The 21,783-nt window shown below is 45.3% G+C and overlaps 1 protein-coding gene and 1 long non-coding RNA gene across 5 annotated transcripts; both read right to left on the bottom strand.

Moving 5' to 3' along the window:
- Positions 1–255: 255 nt before the first annotated feature.
- Positions 256–10,660, bottom strand: LOC117159411 (ejaculatory bulb-specific protein 3-like). The gene is made up of 4 exons (XM_033339226.2): positions 10,502–10,660; positions 5,235–5,406; positions 1,446–1,540; positions 256–499 (listed from the first exon to the last, which is right to left on the bottom strand). Exons 1-4 carry the CDS (start codon positions 10,505–10,507, stop codon positions 395–397), a joined length of 378 nt encoding a protein of 125 aa, XP_033195117.2. The 5' UTR covers positions 10,508–10,660; the 3' UTR covers positions 256–394.
- Positions 10,661–19,745: 9,085 nt separating this feature from the next.
- On the bottom strand, positions 19,746–21,217 carry LOC117159485 (uncharacterized). Of its 4 annotated transcripts, XR_013059843.1 has the most exons (6): positions 21,008–21,217; positions 20,783–20,826; positions 20,558–20,601; positions 20,333–20,376; positions 20,087–20,136; positions 19,746–19,886 (listed from the first exon to the last, which is right to left on the bottom strand). It is a non-coding gene; the product is annotated as an uncharacterized LOC117159485 (long non-coding RNA). The 4 variants fall into 4 exon arrangements; XR_013059844.1 differs by lacking the exon at positions 20,783–20,826 and having other exon boundaries at positions 21,008–21,216; XR_013059842.1 differs by lacking the exons at positions 20,558–20,601; positions 21,008–21,217 and having other exon boundaries at positions 20,783–20,999.
- Positions 21,218–21,783: the final 566 nt, after the last annotated feature.

Genomic DNA, 21,783 nt, shown 5'->3' with positions numbered 1-21,783 from the left:
GAATGGAAGGGAATGGGGTTGAAACGGGAGGAACGATGCGAAAGGCGCGAGCTGCGTAAAAGCGCGACGTGCCTGGCGAATTCTCCTTTGTTTTCCAAGCGCTTGTCTTTTCAACCAAACGAACAAATCCTCCGAGATTCGCACTCTCTTCGGGTTTTCTCGTTCGTCTCGCGGCTACCAACGAATCGGACTCGCCGTGCTTTCGCGTGGAAAGGTATTCCTCTACTCGCAGGCTGCTCGCTTTTTCTCTTCTGATTCTACGCAAATGCAACGTTTATTTTGCAATCTTTTAACCGAGTACAGAATTTAAGAAACGACGTAGCCGATTTATCAATGGAGGTGTCGACGAATCGTCTTCGAAGGCTACTTGGACGTCTTCTACATCGCGAACCGCTTAGTGTAATTCGATTCCACGTTGTTGCGCCTGATCCTGGAATTTCAGCTTGTACTCGCCAGTCGGGTCGTACTTCTTCGACAGCCGTTCCCAGAGCTGTGGTCGCTGAAACACAAACATCGAGATCGTTTCGTTCGAAAATTAATTAGTTCCGTTTAACGACGAACGTCGAGTTTCTGCAATTTCGGAGCTGCGTAATTTCAGCGACCGGAAGTGCGCGCGTTACGTTACACGGAACGGCAGGCGGTGAAAGAGGAGCGCCCCGCGCTATACATCCGCCGTGACAAAAGGGACAAGGATAGAGGACGCGTAACCGTGACATGGTGATTTTTCAAGTACGTCGACCGTGCTGCTTTTTCTATTCGTCTTCTATCTCTAGCGAAATTAATCGATCGCGAGACTCTGTTAACGAAGCGTAAAAACAAGAACGGCATTCGCAAGTCGGATTAAAAGTCAGCGACAAAGATAAGGCCGCGAGAATTAAATTCCCGCTCGACCGAAAATATTTTCTTCGAAAGTCTCTGCTCCTTTCTCACCTTCTACCAACTCTTTAAACATTCGCGACCAACTATAATTAGAGTGTCGACAACGAGAGATTCGCAACTTACTCGGCTGTACTCTCCCTTCGACATCCGCGACTCATCCGCCTCCGCCCATTCCCGATCACGCGCACAGCGCCCACCATTACGATATCGTATCGACGTTACCGGCGGAAAAATGCACGGAGAACCGACGAAAGAAGCAAGATGGACACAAAGGGGGCAAAGTTCGGGGTCGATGGAACGCGACCAAGTTGGACGCGGAGCGAATTAACCGGCTTAAAAAAGAAAAATCGGAAAAATCGGAGCCTGGGTTAACGATTATCGGTCGAAGAAACGCAAGATCCCCGCAGGATAGAGGATACGAGGATCGAAACTGTGGCGTTCGGTGAACGGGAAACCGGTTCTACGACATCCGGAAGCGAGGACAAATCGATATCGCGTCTCTGTGTCTCATCTGCGACAGATGACCGGTGCGTTTGCGTTCGATTAGCGGCTGACGGTGAACGTACCTTGTTGATCAGGAATCGGATCACCTTCTCGCTGCCCTCTCTCTGCTTTTCGCTGCACTTATCGCAATTGTTCGCCAAAGCATCCGGCAGGGACTCTGAAATCACACGAACAATTCGATTACGCGTGGCGAAAGTTTGCTCGTGCTTGGCCCATTTTCTATTTATTCCACGCCCCTGTCACCGAACCTGCCCTTTCGTTCAAACTTTTTCGGTTCAGCCTGTCTGGCTAGTTGGTTGCGATCGCTAGTTGGAACGACAAGGCCTGATAACGCGCATCCTTGCGACTCTAGAACAGAGGTAATCGGCAAACTCTCGTAGCGACGACTTTTTCAACTTTCGCTGTTCCGTTCGTCGAGATAGAGCACGGCGCAAGTTTTCGCCGGATAAGGAATTTCCGCACGATCGTTGACCGACGATGGCGTAATTAGGAGATTCGACGATGTGAAAATCGTGGAAAAATACGCGAACGTAAAGACGAGTCCCATTGCTAAAATAGAAGCAAGTGCTTTTAAACGGGTTGCGAGCTGCGTTCTTATTTATACCAACGAGAGTAAGATTACCGTCCCCTTTTTTTCCTCTTGAACGACGGTTCCTCGGGGAAACAAACTCGGGGACACAGGAAAGCAGGTGCCTTGAAAACGCCTTGGAAACGCCTTGAAAACGCCTTGAAAACGCCTTGAAAACGAGACGAAGATATTCCATACCGCGACCATACACGTAACGAACTTTCCAGCGAATTAAAGCAAAACCGAGCTGATCTTTCGCGCGATCTCTTTCGTAAACTTTCGACGACTATCTCCGTTACCAACGTTTGCCAACGGAAACGTTAACGGAAGAACGTTGCTTGGGACGTTGCTTGAAAATTTAGCGGTGCCAAGCTGACCTCACGGTACTTTACGCGTCTACGAAACTTTACATCCAAGACCTCTTTGCGCCTCCGTCTTTCCCTCGAGTGGAACTTTTAACAAGTACGACATACGTGTTATTTTTCGCGCAAAAAGTCCACGGAGTATTCTGTTTTCCTTCCGTGTACTCGTTACGATTCCGCTGCTTTTGTCAAGGCTGAAGGAGTAACGATATCGCAAAGAGTCGTTGAATCGTAGATTATTAGCTTATCGAACGAGGAAATACGCGTTACGAAAGAAAGAATTACAGTCGTAGAAGGCGGCCGTTCGACGGACTTTGACCGAGCTGCCCTGGCAGACAGCAGAGTCGGCTGGCGAAGAAAAGGTGGCTGGGTCTCGATATAATTTTTTCCATATGGCGTTCTCGATCGGTACGTCGATCGGTACCTTCGTAACGTACGTTATTCCTACGAATATAAAAGCGGCCCTCGTATCGGCTCGTGACGCTTTTCCCCGGGCATCGTTTACGCCAGCTGCTCCGAAGACCGACGCGCGCTCATCGTTCGTGAATTTCCCGAGACAAGAAGTACGTCAGCCTGATAAAGCACCGTCCGTTTGGCCCTCGCGATCCGCTACGCTCCACGGTAAGGGAGAAAATAAAACGGAACGAGGGAAATCCGTCTCGATGGACCGATACGTATTGACGTTTAGGCGAAGCACCCTGTCGACGCGAGGGATCGACGACGCGTTTCCCGTGAAACACGTCCGCGATACCGGGATTACGAATTCGTCCAGCAAACGAATCGTTCGTCGCCGTTTCGTTCGAAAAATATACTTTGTTCGCGTCGAAACTCTGCGGAGCGTAGGCTCCAACGATCTGCCAGGCTCTCGGAATCTCGCGTTCGCTCCGGGATAACGCTTTTATCGAAATCGACGGACAACGGGATCGACGGCGACTTTCTAACGAAGCCGTTGCGTATGTACATAGATGCAAAGACCGGAACCGGTGACTCCGGCTGGGAACCGTTCGAGGTCTTATCGGCGCATCGCAACCTGTTGGTTGCCGCCGCTTTTTAATCCAAATACCTCGTGAAAATTTCCTCCCTCTTCTCGCGCCTCGATTCCCCGACCTTTCTCCCCGATATATTTATCGGCATAATTTATCATACGAGCAGAAAGAAAAGAAAAAAAACAGTCGAGCAAAGGGTCGGTGAAACACGCCGGCAGAGTACATCGCTTTCGCGTCTCCAATAAAAAGCTTATCGTACGTCGTTGCAAGAGAAACGACTCGCCGCCGTTAAACGGAGAAAGAGCGACTGTTAAACGGATAGTCGGCGTTCCGTCTTGCTACGCGATAGGGCGCGTTACAGCGGCAGCTCGTTTACCCCAAGTATCTCGATCGAATGGAAAATTATTTCGCCTAGGCGGCAAGCCGGAACGGCGAATCGCCATCGATATGGAATATTTATCGGTGGAGCGATCGTTCTTTCGGATTATCTCGGGATTACGTGGAAAGATTAAAAGCCGCGAGGCTGGCTTGCCAACGTTTTCACGGGCGGTAATGTCGCGCGTGGTCCACCGACGACAACCGGATGTTATTCGAGGCGCGAACGAACATCGGTCCGCGATCACATTTAATCCGAACTGGCGTTTCGTCTCTGACGAGCGGCAGATTCGATTGCACCAGTTAATGCGAAACGAATTCGAAAACAACGATTGGAAACGCGGTCAAATCGGCTAGAAGTCGATCAGAAACGATCGGATTCCGGATATTCGTGCAACCGAATCGTACCGTTCGTACCGTGCCACGAGTCGGCCGTTTTCCACGCTTTCCGCGAGATACATTTCCGTGAATTGTTACGACCGCGTGCGTGATTAATTCGAACGGACGCGGTAAAAAGAAAAGCGCGGAAAATAATAATGGAACGGAAAACGAAGGAGAGATGCGCGCGACCGACCGTATCTTGCCTCTTTCTCCTCCCGTGTCGAGTCTTGACGTTTTGAGCGACGTAACGCGTGTTTGTACGTCGTTTCGAAACGAGAGCGCAAACTACTTTGTCCTTTGCGCGCAACTTTAATTTCCAAGAGGAATCTCTTCTAGGAAATAAAGATAGGTGGCGATTACATGGGTAACGCGGCCAGCCCCGCAAACTTTCCATCGACGGCATTCGGGAACGGCGGCGTTCGGCTACGGAAGCCTACGAGGAAACCGGAAGAGACGGCGGACGCGCGAGTAGCTGCACGTTTCGTTGGTGCGCGACCGCCAGGACGGCAATGAGAAGAAAACGAGAAACGAAAACAACCAGGAGAAATAGGAAGTAGAGGGCGTTGCTTATTGGATTTCGAGGCAAGAGGTCCCCTAAGACCAAGTAACGGGGAACGTTAGAGTCTGCGCGATAAAACAAGCCGCGCCGAGGGAAAGGATAGTCGGGTTAAGGCAGAGATCTGTGAAATAGAAAAATACGCCGAGACGTTTGCCTGCTACTTTCGTCTGCAATTTATATCGCGGCACGACGCTACGTTCTTACGAAAATCTTCCTTTTCGTTCGTCCCGTGTACCGATCCCTGCTTCCTCTTATTCCCGCATTTTCCGTTATTTCACTGACGGTTCCACGTATTTCGTGTTCGTAAACTGTAGAGTTTATGTCTGTCATTGACGACAAACGTATGCGATCGGTACCGGTATCGTTCCATCGTCGTGCAATTACATCTACCTGGTTTATAGTTTCCGGCAAAATGAAAAGCCAGAGATAACTCTCTGCGCGGCTTAATCGTCGCCTCACGTTCTCCGATTCGAGAGGAAGATTCGCGAGGAAACGGTTGTTTCGCTCGTAGGACAGTGCGCCGATCGGCCGATGTAATTGGAGACGAAGGAGGGCGGCACGGTGGCCAGGCGTAGGTGGTGGCGTTAAAAGTTAAAGTTAACGTTAAAGGATCGACTCACGTTTAAGCTCCTTGCCGTCGGGTGTACAGTTTCCGGCGTCCAGCAGGCAGTTTACGTAGTTGTTGAGTAGACGATCGCTGTTGAGGATCGAATCCAAGTCGATGTTGTCGTATTTCGTCGTGTACTTCTCTGCCAGGACGCAGACCAACATGGCCAGGAAAACAACCGCGACCTGCATACGAAAGCCGGACAGAAAAGCGCGAGTCTTTTATAAAGTGGCATTGTACGTGATAAAGCGACGTAACGCCGTGATACCGAGCACCAACCCTTCACCACCCATTTTCCTCCCCATCGTCCTTCGTGTTTTCTCGCGGCTGAAGCTGTTAGCCTGTTGGCTAATAACAAAAACTCCAGCGACTTTGAAAAACCGTTATCGTGCTGCACGACACGACACTGCGATGGGTATCAAGAGCATCGAGGGATTACGTCGTTCTCGAGACTTTCGCGAGTTACCCGTTCTACAGCGACGACGATCCGATGCAGCTAGTTGGCTGTGATACGTTTCAACGATATTTTACTTCGTAGCCTGTTGTTACGTTCTCGAAACTTTCCCGCTACTTTGTCGAGAAGCTGAAACTTGTCGGGTAACTATCGCGTCAAAACAGATTACGCGATTCGGTGACATCCAACGACTTTTAAATACAACCCGTTCGAACTTTGATCGAGAAGTCGAGCTGCGCTACCTCTCGGATTAGAAACGCTCGTAAAGTTTATTATCGGAGCGTCGTACGAGCTTCGACTTGGACGTAGATGTGTAAGAACCTGGAGATCGAACGTACTTGGGCTAAAAAAATACGTACACCGAGATCGGCCTAGAGACGGGATAATTTAGCTGCGTCGAGTTTGTCGCTTGCAGCGACGAAACGTCTTTTATTCGAGGCACGAAAAGTAAAAGAGAGAGGGAGGGAGGAAGAGGGAGAGAGAGAGAGAGAGAGAGGCAGAGAGACAGAGAGAAACACAAGCAAGTGGTTGGCGTGCAACGAGAACCGGTTCGGCTCTTTCAAAAATGCGTACTTACGCCTGCGCGTGACAAAATGGAAGGGGTTAAAGAGATCGTTCGTCGCGACGCGCTGTATAAACAGACGATAGGTGAGCGAGGTTGGCCAGATAAGTCGGACGAAAGGTCGAGTAGCGCGTAACAGAATAGAAGATGATCGTGAATCTGATCGTGGACAATGGATAGGACGCGACTAGTAACGCGATCCTGGCTAAGTAGATCTCGGAAGCGACGCGGCCGACACGAAATCTGGCTTGCTATTTCCCGGCCACCTTGATAATGTCGAAATTTAATATTCCATCGATGTAACCGAGATCCGATCTAGATTTAACCCGACTTGGATCCGCGCTCGACGGAAATTTGCTCGGTACGAGGAACGCGCGGACCAAGACTCGGCGCGTATACCCGAGGCAAGCGAAGTCTAAGTACAACGCAAAATCTAGACTCGGCTGACAACCGCTGCTTAGTCGTAGCGATCTCTGCTCGTTGTTCGTGCGCTTGACCCAACGCGAGACCGGATTACGCAACGACGATTCACGGTTAAACGGATCGCAAGCGACACGAGCCCTGATCGAGCATCCCGCTTTCTACGCTCCAGATGCACGAATAACGCGCACACCCGACCGTGCCGTGCCGTGCCGTGCCGTTGTAGCTGCTAACCGCGCGACAACAAGTCGTCCTTGCCCGTTCCGACTCGCGATTTTCCATAAATCCTGCGCAATCGTTTCCGTACCTACGCGTGCACCGGTGCTAACGATCGACGCGCATTCTTCGGCCGAGCAAAGCTGTTTCGAGGATAACTCGGATCGTTTGCGACTACAACTTGGCGGAAGAATTTTCGTCGTTCGTTCAATTTTCTTTAATCGTCGGACACGCGGATTTCGTTCGGCAACGTTGAAATTTCCCTTCTTGCTAAATGCTTGCCGATGCCTGTAACGAGTAATCGCCAACAAAGAGGAAAACTCGCTGTTTCGTAACCCAGTCTGTACGAAACGTTCGTCTTTCGTACTTTCGCTGACTCGAGAGGCTCGTAAAGACGCGTATAGCAGCGTGTTTGCACGGACCGGATTTCGCTCGTCAATTTCTTACCGCTGACCGATCCGTCGTCTTCGAAACGGGCCAAGGTGAAGGAGATGAGAAAAAGACGAATACCGCTCGCTTAACGATACAGCGCGAATGCACCGCGCTCGGGACCGAACGTTAATCCACGGAAATTGTTATTCGTGCGTAACGTAGTCGTAACGGCGTCAAGGACAAGGATGGTTAAATCGAACGTTGGTTAGTTAACGAAATCGTAGTCGACGATTGGTTACAACGTTACGAAGAAACGTCTTTCGGTAGGGTAAACGTGCCCTGGCGAGTACATTTTACGCCATTATCGTCGAAGGGCTGTTATCGCGAAAGAAGGATTCTTCTCGTACCGCTAAATTTTCCAGACACAGCGGCAAGATTAAAAGCACCGGTTAAAAAAATTACCCAATTCTTTCTCGCGCCTTTTCCACGAAAAGAAAGCATCGACGATGCAGCTACCGCGCTATTTTTCGTTCCAACCGCTTTCGTCGATCGTTTTATCCTTACGAAGGTTTTGGTAAAAACCTGCTTGTACGACAAAGAGGAAGAAGAGTAGAGTTCGCGAGTCCTGTCGCTCGACTAAAATAGTCCGAGGCACGATTGCGAATGCTCGTACACCGAGCGCCGCTCTCTAAACAGCGTAATGTCGATAATTACGGAATTGGTGTCACCGTCGCGCCGTGTCGTCGTTGTCGTAGTCGTCGTTGTCGTAGTCGTCGTTGTCGTAGTCGTCGTTGTCGTAGTCGTCGTTGTCGTAGTCGTCGTTGTCGTAGTCGTCGTTGTCGTAGTCGTCGTTGTCGTAGTCGTCGTTGTCATAGTCGTCGTTGTCGTAGTCGTCGTTGTCGTAGTCGTCGTTGTCGTAGTCGTCGTTGTCGTAGTCGTCGTTGTCGTAGTCGTCGTTGTCGTAGTCGTCGTTGTCGTAGTCGTCGTTGTCGTAGTCGTCGTTGTCGTCGTTGTCGTAGTCGTCGTTGTCGTTGTCGTCGTCGTCGTCGTAAGCGGCACACGTAAGTACATAAATCCCATGACGCAATCGCACCATCGAGGAATGCTTCCTAACGCCTTTCACTCTCACGAATAAATTTCACCTCGGTTCTTTGCTCGTTTTTCGTGGACAGCGGACTGCCGTTCGATGAACAAAATTTTGTTACCAACTGCGACGGAAACCGTGCTCCGTACTTGGCAATCGAACGCGGATAACTTTTGACAACGATAAATGTAAATGGATCGCGGAAGGTAATCCGACGAGTCAAACTGTCAAAACGTTAAGCGATATTCGTCGTTCGCAAATTAAATTCTACGAAATCTCTAACAACGATACATCGATCCGACCATAACGAATGCAAATATCCTCTTTCGCGCGATACCGCTGAATCACGATGACCGGATACCGCCGCTGAATCTATCCCGGACTAATCGATGGTTTTTAAATAGTCGCGCGATTAACCTCGTGGTTGATTAAAACGCCGATGCGAGGGACACGCCGTCAAAGCGGCGAAATCGTATATCCGATGAAACGGCGCGCGTTAATTCCCGACGATTAACGAGCTGCGCGTAAAGTCCTCTAATTAGACGTAGATTAAAACCACGAGCGTCGAAGATCGAACGAACGGCGATAGAACGAAAATGGCGGGCGAATCGCGTTCGATCAGCTCGAATCCAGTTTCTTATCAGGCTGCTCGATCGTACCCGTAGCGGTTACCGCAGACATGTTGTTGCACGCGACCAGAGATTTTCCTGTTCTTTCTCGTATCGCTTGGAAAAGATGGCGGTGAACGCGTGCGAAATTCATTTGCCATTGTCCGCTGGCCATCTCGCGACGCGTCCAATCCGATTTTCATCGATAAATCGGCGGGAGAAATTGAAATTGAAAGTGCGATTTTCCTATCTATTCGCCGAAGAGGATTAGAAAGATCGATCAACGAGGGTGAATAGAAACGTGCGGCTTTCCCCGGATTAAAGTATTCCGGCGAAACGATGATCCGATTTAGACGAATGTCAACGGGCATTTTTCCACTGCGCTGCGATCCGATCTATGCAACTATGGAGAGACTAACGGCGTCGATGTTTGAGCAAACTTCACGAAGAACGAAGCAAATAAAAGGCCATGGCCGGAAACGAAGGCTTGGCTGCGCTAGTCAAGCTAGAACGGTCGACGAAATAAAATCTTTGCCGGTTGAAAAAAGGCCGGCCGTGTTCTCGGTTAATTTCGTACGAGCGTGGGACAGATACGCGTGCAAACGAATACCGCCGACCGAACCATCGCGATTCCCAGCTACGGTTCGAGGTTCGGTTCCTCGGAACCACCGTTGTTCCACGGTTATTCCGTTCCACGCTGCAAACCAGAGATACGTTCGGCAAATTTTCATCGACGCTGTTCACAGCTGATCTGCTCGAACGTCGAATTACTTCTGAATCGACAAGAGAGTATAAGCGATTTCGCAACGTCCGTCATATCCGAATCTGTTCGTCGCTCGATGCTCCGACCGATTTCGATTGCTCGAGCTAAAATTTCAGTAGAAAGTGTTGCGCGCGAACGATAGTCGTCCCGACGGCCTTGGTCGCTCAGCGGAAAATATTATTATCAGCGGCACCGCTTATTTCCCTTACGTGTTCCCTTATGGGACACGCGTGAATTTTCTGCGAAACGAACGGAGGGCGGGTTCGCTGTGGCGCGTGTTGCGAATTCAAGCGAACGCGTTTTTTCAAATTAAACGTACCTGTGTAGCCTGTTTATGGCCTGACGATCTTCTTCCGGCGTGATAACTCGCAATTAAGTCGCGAAAGACGTTCACGGCGTTAAATGGTTTTGCACGGCGTTAATCGCCCCGGACGATCCTCCGAGGTATTCGAATTACGTCGGTAATTTTCCGACGTAAAGGTATATTTTCCGGCACCTCTGTTCGTCCAATGATTCGACTTTTAAACTTACGCGAACGTGAGAATACGTCGCGAGAACGAGTCGGCTTGCAGCGCAAAAACAGGCGCTAGATTTACGTTTGAACGAGAGAAGCAAGGTCGATCGAGTGCCATAGAGATTGGAGCAAGCTGTGGTACAAAGCGCAAGACCCGATGCAAAAACCGAAGGAAAAGCGAAAAGGAAAGAAAGATATGGAAAAACTGAAGAAGAGGAAATGGGGAGAGGCCGAGGCGAGGACAGAGCGTGGGAGAAGAGGCGAGAAAAGGAAAAAGTGTCGCTTACCTTCATGTTTGCAGCTGGTGTGGTGCAGGAAAACGAAGTTAAGCGTGACTGATGCTGGCTTCGGCGTCGATCAAGTGTTTTATACCCGGCCGTTTGCCCAGCCTCCGAATTCGTCGGATCGGTTTTAGTCGTCTTTCTCGCACCTCCGCTGCCGTTGCCGGCGGCTGTCCTGCTTCGGCTTCCGCGGAGGGTCGCGTGGACTCGGACGAGACGAGGAACGGCGGAACGACGCGACAGAACCACCGGCATGGAAGGGAACGGGACGGGACGAAACGAAAGGTAAACGCAGTCCACACCTTCTGAGAATTGCGACGACACGTGCCCGTTAATGGATAAGTAGCTCTGTTGCGTGATGATTTTTTGCCAGAAAAATAACGTTGCTTGTTTTTCGCGAGAATACGTCGGATATAATAAACACGAAGAAGGAAAGAACGTTGGACCAAAGATACACGAGACGCGTCTGGTCTGGACGGCCGTGAATTATCCTAATATAATAGGAAATGGCCAAATATAAATCCGAAATGGTTCTCACGAAAAGTGGAAAAGAAATATCGTATTATGCAACTGATAACAATACGCGAGCAAATATCGCAGCCGCCAACCGTGCTAATAACAACGATCGCTCCAAGTTGCGCGAATGTACGTAGGTAAACGCTTACGTAGGTCGTGATTTCTTCGAAGCACTTTTTCAGAAGTTTTTTCACCAAATGACGAAAGAAATGCATAAATAATGGAGTTATTTGCGCGTACGTTATCAACCTGAGGATGAATCGCGATTCTTTTCCAATGTTTCGCGATTCAGCGTGGAAATATGGGTAAACCGTCTCGTCGATTATCCGTTAAAGCTTCAAATTTTTCGGATAATTGGTTCGCTGTGTAATTTTATTACGAAATATCGTAATTTTATTACCAAACTATCGAACGAACGAAACTGCGGTGCGTGCCTCGAGTTTCGATAACGATACCATTATCGCAGGAAATACGTTCGTCCACCTGCCTCGTCCTCTCTGTGTTCTTGTAATTACGTCTAACGGTTTGTCACGGCGAATTCGCTATAGAACTCATAGGTATAGATATCGGAATCAGATGTTAGAAAAGATTCGAAACGCGTCGATCAACGAAGCGGGTAATTGCGTAGTGAAGTAACGAAGTAAGGTAAAAGAATTTCGATATTGTACGTGAGAATCGTCGAAGCGAGATCGGACTCGCGAACCGTATACGAGGAATCGGCACGATGATTCGTCGTTTACGTTATTTCTAAGAATCGCGAATGGCTATTTGTCGATGCGATTCGTTCGCTTTGACGATACGAAGCTGCGCCAAAGTAATCCGACCGAGGCCTGGCCTTTACGCGCAAAGAAAACGCGCATTTGTTCGCTCGTTCGCGCGAAAATGTTTGATCTCGAAGCAATTAATTCGGCAAGATCGTTATAATGCTTGCTAGGGCAGTTACAAAGGGCGCTGAGTGCCATTAACAAGATACATTTTCTAATATTCCAGCGACCTAATTAAATTAAGTAGTTGTTGTATTATTTCGAATATATAAGGAAATAAAAGGTTTGCGCCGTGTAAATCGCGTTACAGCAAAGTCGAAGGGTAATTTAATTTCTATTAAAACCGAGTAAAACGTAAAACACGGTTAACGCGGTCGAAAAAGTGCCGCGTTTAGCGAGTCCTGGCGTCCTTGGCGTTTAATTCGTTTCCGCGACAAATACTTTGGAAAATTATCTCGCTTGTTGCCGCCAGTTATCGATCGCGCGTAAGGCTCGTAGTCGATTCATTCGGTACTCTTACTTAATAAATATCGCTAGAAATATTCCCAGGCACTTTACACCTACTTCTGCCTCTACGGTTTACATATTCGGAAGCGTTTCTTTCCATTTCGTACTTTCTCGAGTCAAAGATTCGCAATTTTCGCAAACTAAACGTCGCGTATTCGCGTAGAACGAACAGCGTTCAACGTTCAACGTTCGTCCAAAGGTCAGAAAATCGCCGACGTACAAAAGTCAATTTCTGTTCGGCTGACGCAGAAACGTGGAACGAACATGAGATGCAAAAAGCGTTCTATATTTGTCATCTTGCCGCGTTTGTTTTTATATTTCGCTTACACACGCGCGATTACGTTATTAAAATCGTTTGAATACGCCGCTTCGAATTTGTACGTGGAATATTCGATACAAAATCGCGACGGTCCTGCCGCACGTTCGGACCTCGTTCGTTTTCAATTTATTAGAACTTGGTTCGAAGGGGGATGCCTGTCCGAACGGTTTCCATCAGAAATCCGACCGTTCGATCGTCTGTGAACGCAAAAATGTCTCGGTGATAAGATTCTTGCCGATCGATCGCGTTCGTTTCGCGTCTGCAATTACGCGATTGCCCTTTAATTACGCCGCCATCGCGTAAATAATTTACGGACAACGGACGTTATCGATGAACGCGAAATCGGGTAATTGACGCTGCCAATCGTCCTCTACTAATCTATGCTAATCGCTATTAATCACCGCTGCGGAACTTTCCGCATGGACACTGTGTTTGAAGATTCGAAGAACGTAATTTCGATCGTAATCGTTCTTCGTAGGCGATTCGATTTCCCGATATACGTACGAGAGTTTGAATTTAAATTGTTCTAAATTATTCGACATTTTGTACAGTTTATCGTTTTATCGGGGCAAATTTTGCCCGAAACGCTTCTCGATCGAATTGTCGAATCAGCGAGAGAAGAAAAGATGAGCGCTCGCAATGGAAGAAGATAATTCGAGTATTTAAACGATGCTGCTCCTTTTCCACCCTGTAACCTTATTTACACGAACTATTTTCCAGAATTTATGGACGCGCGTGCACCGGCAACCGTTGTTCCAGGCAGCCGGAGACATCGGACGACGCCGCCTGCCCCGCGAGATTTCATCGAAATTACTCCGGCAAACTTTTAATCTCTTCGCAACGAACGCATCGTGTCGAAGCAGCGCAGATAAAGGAATTTAAATTACTGGTGTAACGGATTTACGATCGCGTTACGTTTCAGATATTCTCATCAAAATTAGGAAAGTTGGTCGCGCAACTCCGTTGACCGATCAACGTCCAAAGATTTCTGCAACGGCCAGCAAATTTTATCGAATTTTATCTCGGTGACAAGATGACAAGACGAGAAGAAAGAAAAGTTTTTTTTCCTCGTGCGTCTCGTCCCTCGGATGCTGTCGTATTAAATCACTGGCGACTGCAACTTATAGACGAGAAATCTACCGAAAGTCCCAAACGAGAATCCGGTAATATTCTTTTTCCGGCCTTGACGTTACATCTTACGCCGTGGCTATAAGAATTTCGTTCCGAACGAGATTCTTATAAATTCTTACGCGTAAATTCGAAATCGAGAATCTCGACGTCGTAGGTCTCCGCCACGAAATTAAAGTAAGAACTCCATTTGAAACTTGGAATCCTTGCAAGGCTAGCTTATACTTTGAGTCTTAAACTGGGAAAGTTCTTTTTTTCTTTTTCTCCTTTTTTTTCTTTTTTTTTTCTTTTTATAGGGAACATGAAACGAATCAAAGAACTAAGAAGTAAAATAAGCGTATTTCATTCTCCTAGATATTTCTATGGAAAACATTTCTATGGAAAACCAGCGTAACGACTTGTACGTCTCGTTCGATACTGTTCTGGCGTTTACGTCTACTGTTTGTCCACTCGTTCTCTGCCACGTCTATCTTAGCCTCGGGACGTTCTTTCAAAACTACCGGACGTACCTATTCAAAACAGAACTAATCTTGTAACGCGAGCTTGACTCGCTACGCGTCTCTCGAAATAAAACGTTTGGTTGGAAAATTCGCGTTATGTTCGGTGAAGGAACGGAGGGTCCGAGAAACAGAGGGAACGATCGAGCGTTCTCTAGTTTCTCAAGAGCGATATCGTAAAACTGAGAAACCGTCGAGACTCCGTGGTCGATGTGAAATTCGGCGAACCACCGAAAACAAGGTTATCGACGTTCTCGGGTTCGTCCCTTTAGCCGCAACCCACACGCGAGATAGCGTCCAGTCGGTTTTTCCGAATCGGACGCGCTTGGAACTGCGGCGAACGAACGTTCAGGACGTTCGAGACCGCTCGAACTTGAAATGCAGGACCGGGAAACTTTCGAATTTGTAATTTCGACTTATCCTTCGATTCGGTTCTCGAGTGTCTGCGAACTCTCAATAAGAAACTCTCCGGCGAACGCTGGAAACGAAGTTCGTCTTACTTAAAAAAGCAAAAGTAGCGAGAAAGAAAGACGATACGAGCGTTCGTACGCGGAAGGAGAATCGGAGGAAATAAAGGGGAAGGAAAAGGAAGGAAAAGGAAGGAAAAGGAAGGACACCGAACCAGCTATCTTGCTCGAAACGATTAAACGGGCCGTAACAGCCGGCAACGGTACCGGAACCGTTTCATTGTCCACGATCAGATCCGGTGGATACGGCATAAGGGAATTGCTCTCTAGTTACATATGCGCGACGCATCCGAAGTTTGGCCGAGCGCTGTCATTATCGCCACGATTATGCATATTCAGATAAGCAATCAACACCATTGAGGTACCGGGCAAGGGTCATAGAGTGGAACAGAGATTCGGTGGAGCGCGTCGGTGTGAGTCGGCTGTACAAGCGCGCGCACCATCGCGCTCTTCCACACGACCATCTAGAAAACTTTGCTTCCCTTTAGCGCCAGATTAGTGGCCATAATTTGCAAATAAATGGACAGTGGTGGACGTCGCGATCGAGCTAACACGGACGATAGAGCGCTTCCTAATAAAAATGAAACGAAGAAAACTGGCGAAATAATATCGATACGGATTTGCGCGTGACGTATAAGCTAGGGATAAACGTCTCGTCCGATGTTTACGGTGAACGTTCGATTTTACTTTATTTTTCGCCGGTACATCGAACGTCAACGTCGTTCGATGTAGCGTTTAGCGAAGTAACGGCGCCCTTTTTCTCGCGCACGTTCCCTAATGCAGTGTCAATATTTTATCAATCTCCATCGATATTTTCGTGTATTCCGCTCGGTGATATCGAACGCTTTATACGTACAGGCCCAGTCCCATCGATACACATCCCGTAGCGCCTTTCGAAATCGCAAGGTCGACCATGTATATGAAATTTTCTATTTCTCAACAGTCTACGTATCTGTTCTTCTCTCTCGATCGTATTTACATCGCCTTGTTACTCGCATCGCGTATTATCGATACCGCGCAGAGTAAATTACTCGAATCTAATTTCTCGACAAATATGCGTATCGCTGTAAGCTTTAAGCTATCTGTTCGTAGTAAAGTTGAGAGCGCGCTGCAACAAAGTAGGCACACGGATTTATTATTGTAATATTTAGTGGGTTGATAAAGCCAACCGCTAGTTCTCGCCTAATACGCACACTGCGCCAATAATAATAGCGTAATAGCGCGATTAGAGAGACTAGTGAAATGCTCGATTAATTATAAACAATCGATCAGCGTTTGCCCCGTGCACGTCGTTGTATTTCTATCAAATTACGGATAATAATTCTGGCCGATCGGTCCATAAATCTGTGAGCGTTTGCTCGTCGCAAACGTTTGGGAATCACCGCAAGATTCGATAGCTCGTAAATCATATTTTTGTACTCTTACCCTCTGTTAACGTGCCAGCGATATAGTAAACATTTGAATTACTCGGAAACGATCTCGCTTTTCGATCGATCTAGATTTTTCCCGCTAGAAAAATAACGCATAAATTCGAAGAAAATGCGTCATCGAATAAAACGCAATCACGCGATATTTTAATAACTTGTTTGCATTAATAAGCAGCGTTTTATATCGTGCATAAATATCGGCCCAATAAAAATCAGGCGACTGTAAACACATAATTCACGGAATCTCGATACACCGTATAACGAGATAATCGATCACGTTCGAAATTCGTTTAGGAGTTTTACGGCGATCGTTCTTTTTCATCCTGATAATCGCGGTAAGCTTTCGAACTAGCCAATTGGTGGATTTATACGAATTTCTAGCGGCGCTTTTAAATAAAATCCTCGTACTCGACGTTTTAACATAGCGAATTTCCGAAGCTCGTTTCCAAGCGAAACCGGTCCAACGGTGCATCGAATGTCAAGGCTGTAAGTTGAAAACGTTTAAAGTTCGAAGCGGGTATTTTGAAATCGCAAAGAATTAAGGATACGTTTAAGCGCGCGAGAACGATAAACAGTGGGAAATCGAGCCACGTAGCTGGAAAACTTTCTAATGGCCTAACGAACTTGCACACCTCCGGCCGTCGATCGTTTAATATTTGCAGAAAGTTTTCGGTCTCCCGGCATCGGGACACCGCACGGTACGAACATCTAGCATAATGCTACTTACAGCAGAACTCTTATCTTTAACTTACTTAGAATTCCTTGGTAAATTGCATTCAATTGCAACGTGAAAATATGTATAATTTCCCCAGTTGCTGTCGATTATCTTAAAGATTATCTCCTTCGAATTCGTAACGACGAGCATTAAACGTGCCGATTCAAAGGTTTTTTAGTCTTCGCTCGCCGCAATTACCTTGATCTTTTACGCGTTAATACAAGATACTAAAACAAATGATCAAAGGAGAAGAAAATCGATGGGAATAAGGCGAATGGCGTTGGTAACTCGAGGCAACTTCTTTTTAGGATATTTCGCGTGGCTCGCGTAGCGCTATTACCGCGGTGTGGCCGCGCGAACGTACGTACGATCGACGATTTTTGTCCGCCCACGTCATAGGGAACCGCTCGAGAAGCGCAACGTCCGACAGAAGAAGACGAGTGGCCATAGCGAGAGAAGCCTGAGACCGTGGAATATATAATGTTTTAATTTCGCGGAAAATCTGATGATGTAATTTCAGGAGTAGGGCGACGCCCAGCAATTGTTTCAACCGGCTTTCACTCTTGCATTATTCATGATTCTTTTCTTTTTTCCTCGTCTACCAGAACACCGCCTAACCTCTCCATCCTTTTCTCCCTTTTTTCCCCCCATTCCTTCTTCCTTCCTCTGATTCTTGTCCCCTTCCCAATTCTCCCTCTCAGTTTTCGTCACCACTCCACCTACTTACGTCTTCGTCCGTCCTCCTCTCTCGTCCCTTCTTCCCATTTCTCCTCCCCTCGCGCTTCTTTTCTTTTTTTCTCTCTCTTTTTCCATCGCTATGTCTCTCCGTCGTTCTCTCTCCCTGCCTCTTTTCGTCATCTCGCCGTTCCATCCTCTTTTCGCACGCCGACCTGCCATCCGTCCGTCCTCGTCCTTCTCACAGTCCGGATACTCTTTGGCTATAGGGTAGAAGGTTGGAAGTGCTCGTGGCAGGCAGGCAGCAGTGTCTGCCCCACCGTGAAACCTTCTGTCATTGCAGCCTTATTTTCTTTCTTTTGCGGCCGAGAGCAGCTTCGAGGCACGGGAGAAAAGACGGTTAAGAAAATCGATCGAGGCTCACGCGCGCTCCTCGCCGGAAAAACGATAGAGTTCGTTCCTCGAATTATGAAAAGTGGTGTCTCGTTAAACTCTCCTCAGGGGCGAAAGGAGGAAAAAAACGCGAGACGCTTCTCTTCCAACTTTTCAGCCTTGCCACTACGTGATCCCATAGCTGAATCTGCCTATTACGGGATCGAAGGATAATAGAAATGATCCTGGTACGCCTAACGCGCCGAAAATACAGTTCCATCGATCCAACGCTCGAACGTTCCTGTATAAAGACCTTCGAAAGTTTAAAAGATGCCACTACTCGGTGTCATCGATACTATTTTGTTACGAGTTTCGAACGTCGCTCTTGAAATCCTTACGTCGAATGTTAAATTCCTTCGCGGGCTACGACACATTCCCTCGAAACGTGTCAACGAAAGCAGAGTTTCCTTATCGAGCATGGTTAAAGGAATCGCGAACGAATCCGATTAACGACGAGAACGTAGCAGCGATTCTTTTTAATGAAACACGAACGCTAGTACGTGAGTACAAACTCGGAAAACTATTTTCTTTGCGAAAGGTTTCGAACAAAGAGCCGCCGTTTCGCTCGTGACCAACATTAATAAAATGCTAATACCACGATGTGATATTAAGCCGATATCGAATAAGTATTAAACATGCAGCCACCGCCGGTTGACGAAATTGAAATTCTTCGCGCAAATATCCCAGCCTTTTGTGAAAATTATACGACTGTTGGGAAAGAAGGGCATCGCATCGATACTTGCCATCGGAACACTTTTATCTTCGATCCAACGGTAACGAAACGCCTTTATATTTTGCCAATATGAGAAAAAAGAACTCCGAAACTTCTAGTTATTATTTAAGCTGAATCGCTTCCGAGTCAGTTACCGAAATTAGTTATCGCTGTCCATACTTGTAAGAAATACGATTGCCAACAAGTACCAGCTTCGATTGATCTTTCTTAATCGAAATCGGACAGATCTTTTGCGTAGTCGGTATCGGTATCATTTTTCAAAAGCTACCTACTATTCCTTGGCAAACGATACTAAAATAAGAACTACCGTTACGTTTCAGTCGTTCGCTGATCAAATCAGCATTTAATCTGTTTAAATCAAACGTAGTAACTTACCTCGAACCTTCCATAAATCTGATCAAACAGTTCAAGACAAATCAATTGTCTTTAATCAATTGTCAAGCTTTACTTCGAAATTTAATATTGCTCAGTTCCATATCGTACGTTATATTTAGCATATCGGGTAAAATTAAAATACAATTTTTATGTAATTTATCTACTTCGATTCTTTATGGAATTTCAAATGTGTCCAGTAATAAAAGACGCGAGAGTTTTATAGTAAAAATAAGGGACAAAAATGAACTATCAATGACCTCGTGCATTATAATCTTGTTAACCTCGCCGAATATATCCTCCTGAATATATGCTCACGGTCGAGCGTCGACTAAAATCGGCAATCGTAAAAACCGTACATACACACTGTCGTCTTTAATCGACTGTTTACGTCCTTCTGCTTCGCCTTTCTGCAAACTTCGTCATAACTATCTTTCGACTAATGTGCAATTTCCCAATTTAAATAGTTATTGGATTTCGCTTAATTTAGATAAATGTCACGATTGGTGTCAAACGACTCTGCGCGGCAGACGAGCGTCGTACCGAAGAAGTTGATGGCCGTCGTATCGTATCGCGATCTCTCTAAATGTATAATTCCGAAGAAGAAACCATATCACTTTCAATAAATTGTTGCGACAAATGTTGATACAACTACGTGTAACGATTCTAAAAGAGGAAAAAGTAAAAAGAAAGCCGTATTTATTATCCATGTTTTTATTAGCATATGTAAAATAAACATATATCGAATTGCTATATCGTACTGCTACATTATTATGCTATTCTTTTTCGTATTCTCAGTTCAGTCCAAAAGTATCCGTCGTCCTCCTACGATCATTAACCTGCACAAAATATAAAAAATACATATACTTCTACTGTTTCTTTTATACAAGTACAATAATTAAGTCAAATACGCTATGTTCAGAAGTAGCAAATTCAAAATCATGGCTCTCATAGATCTTGGTGATCGAATCATCACGACGGCATAGACATGTAAGGCGAAAATCATTTAATTTTGGACATCGATAAGTAAATTCCTTACCTCTCTTGCGAAGCGTTAACTTTTAAGCATCATCCTTAGATCCCAATCGTCTATACAAAAAAAAAAAAACAAAACGCAAACTATATTAACTGTACTTCTCGTTTTCTATCAATTACTTTTTCGTACGAATTAATCAGTTTAGCAAATACTGTGACTAATCATGGCATTCATAGATCTTGGTGGTTCGAGATCTCATCATTTGTAGTTTAATAATAGATAATCTAATTAATAAAACATTATACTTACATTTTACTATAACTGTCTTCCGCAAGCGTTGTTTGTCTATGAACCTGAAATGATTTATATTTAATAATAATAATGTTTTTATCTTTGTAAAGTAATATTGTCATTTATACGATTCAGTTAGCAAATACTGTGACTAATCATGGCATTCATAGATCTTGGTGGTTCGGGATCTCATCATTTGTAGTTTAATAATAGATAATCTGATTAATAAAACATTATGCTTACATTTTACTATAATTGTCTTCCGCAAGCGTTGTTAGTCTATGAACCTGAAATGATTTATATTTAACAATAATAATGTTCTTATCTTTGTAAAGTAATATTGTCATTTAAACGATTCAGTTAGCAAATACTGTGACTAATCATGGCATTCATAGATCTTGGTGGTTCGGGATCTCATCATTTATAGTTTAATAATAGATAATCTGATTAATAAAACATTATACTTACATTTTACTATAATTGTCTTCCGCAAGCGTTGTTAGTCTATGAACCTGAAATGATTTATATTTAACAATAATAATGTTCTTATCTTTGTAAAGTAATATTGTCATTTAAACGATTCAGTTAGCAAATACTGTGACTAATCATGGCATTCATAGATCTTGGTGGTTCGGGATCTCATCATTTATAGTTTAATAAGAGATAATCTAATTAATAAAACATTATACTTACATTTCACTATAATTGCCTTCCACAAGCGTTTTTAGTCTATGGACCTGAAATGATTTATGTTTAATAATAATAATGTTCTTATCTTTGTAAAGTAATATTGTCATTTATACGATTCAGTTAGCAAATACTGTGACTAATCATGGCATTCATAGATCTTGGTGGTTCGAGATTTCATCATTTATAGTTTAATAATAGATAATGTAATTAATAAAACATTATACTTACATTTTACTATAATTGCCTTCCGCAAGCGTTTTTAGTCTATGGACCTGAAATTATTTATATTTAACGATAACAATATTCTTATCTTTGTAAAGTAACATTGTCATTTATATATTTCAGTTAGCAAATACTATAACTAATCACGGCACTCATAGATCTTGGTGGTTAAAAAGTTTCGTCGTAACATTACCTCACGGAGAAAACTAATTAACGTAATATTAAAAAATTGTACTCGCTCGATTTAGACGCTGCGGAACAACCAAGTACATTTGCATTTAAACCTAGAAATATTGTTAATATTAATGATATTGCTCTATTCAAGCTTACATATAAATAATATCCACGACATGTATTACAGATAGCAAATACAAAATTTAACCATATCAATCATCGATCTTGCTGGTTAAAAGAAACATCGTCGTCAGAGCCAAAAAAACGATGCAACTTACCTAAGTAAAAATGCCTTCCTAATATCCTAGCAATATACTAATTCTGTAATTGAAATAAATAATATCAACTTAAACATATTTTCCAAATCGAATATCGGATTAGAT

The sequence above is a fragment of the Bombus vancouverensis genome, chromosome 1 (genome assembly GCF_051014615.1).
Source record: "Bombus vancouverensis nearcticus chromosome 1, iyBomVanc1_principal, whole genome shotgun sequence".
NCBI classification, from domain to species: Eukaryota; Metazoa; Arthropoda; class Insecta; order Hymenoptera; family Apidae; genus Bombus; species Bombus vancouverensis.
Note: the sequence above shows the minus strand (reverse complement) of the source record. Positions and strands in the feature narration are given on the sequence as shown.

Bases quoted from the DNA above. Each gene is read 5' to 3' on its own strand.
- LOC117159411 (XM_033339226.2), bottom strand. The intron at 1,541-5,234 runs GTGAGTCGATCC...GTGTGATTTCAG, and splicing joins CGACGGCAAGGAGCTTAAAC to AGTCCCTGCCGGATGCTTTG. The intron at 500-1,445 runs GTACGTTCACCG...TTTGTGTTTCAG, and splicing joins TCCGATTCCTGATCAACAAG to CGACCACAGCTCTGGGAACG.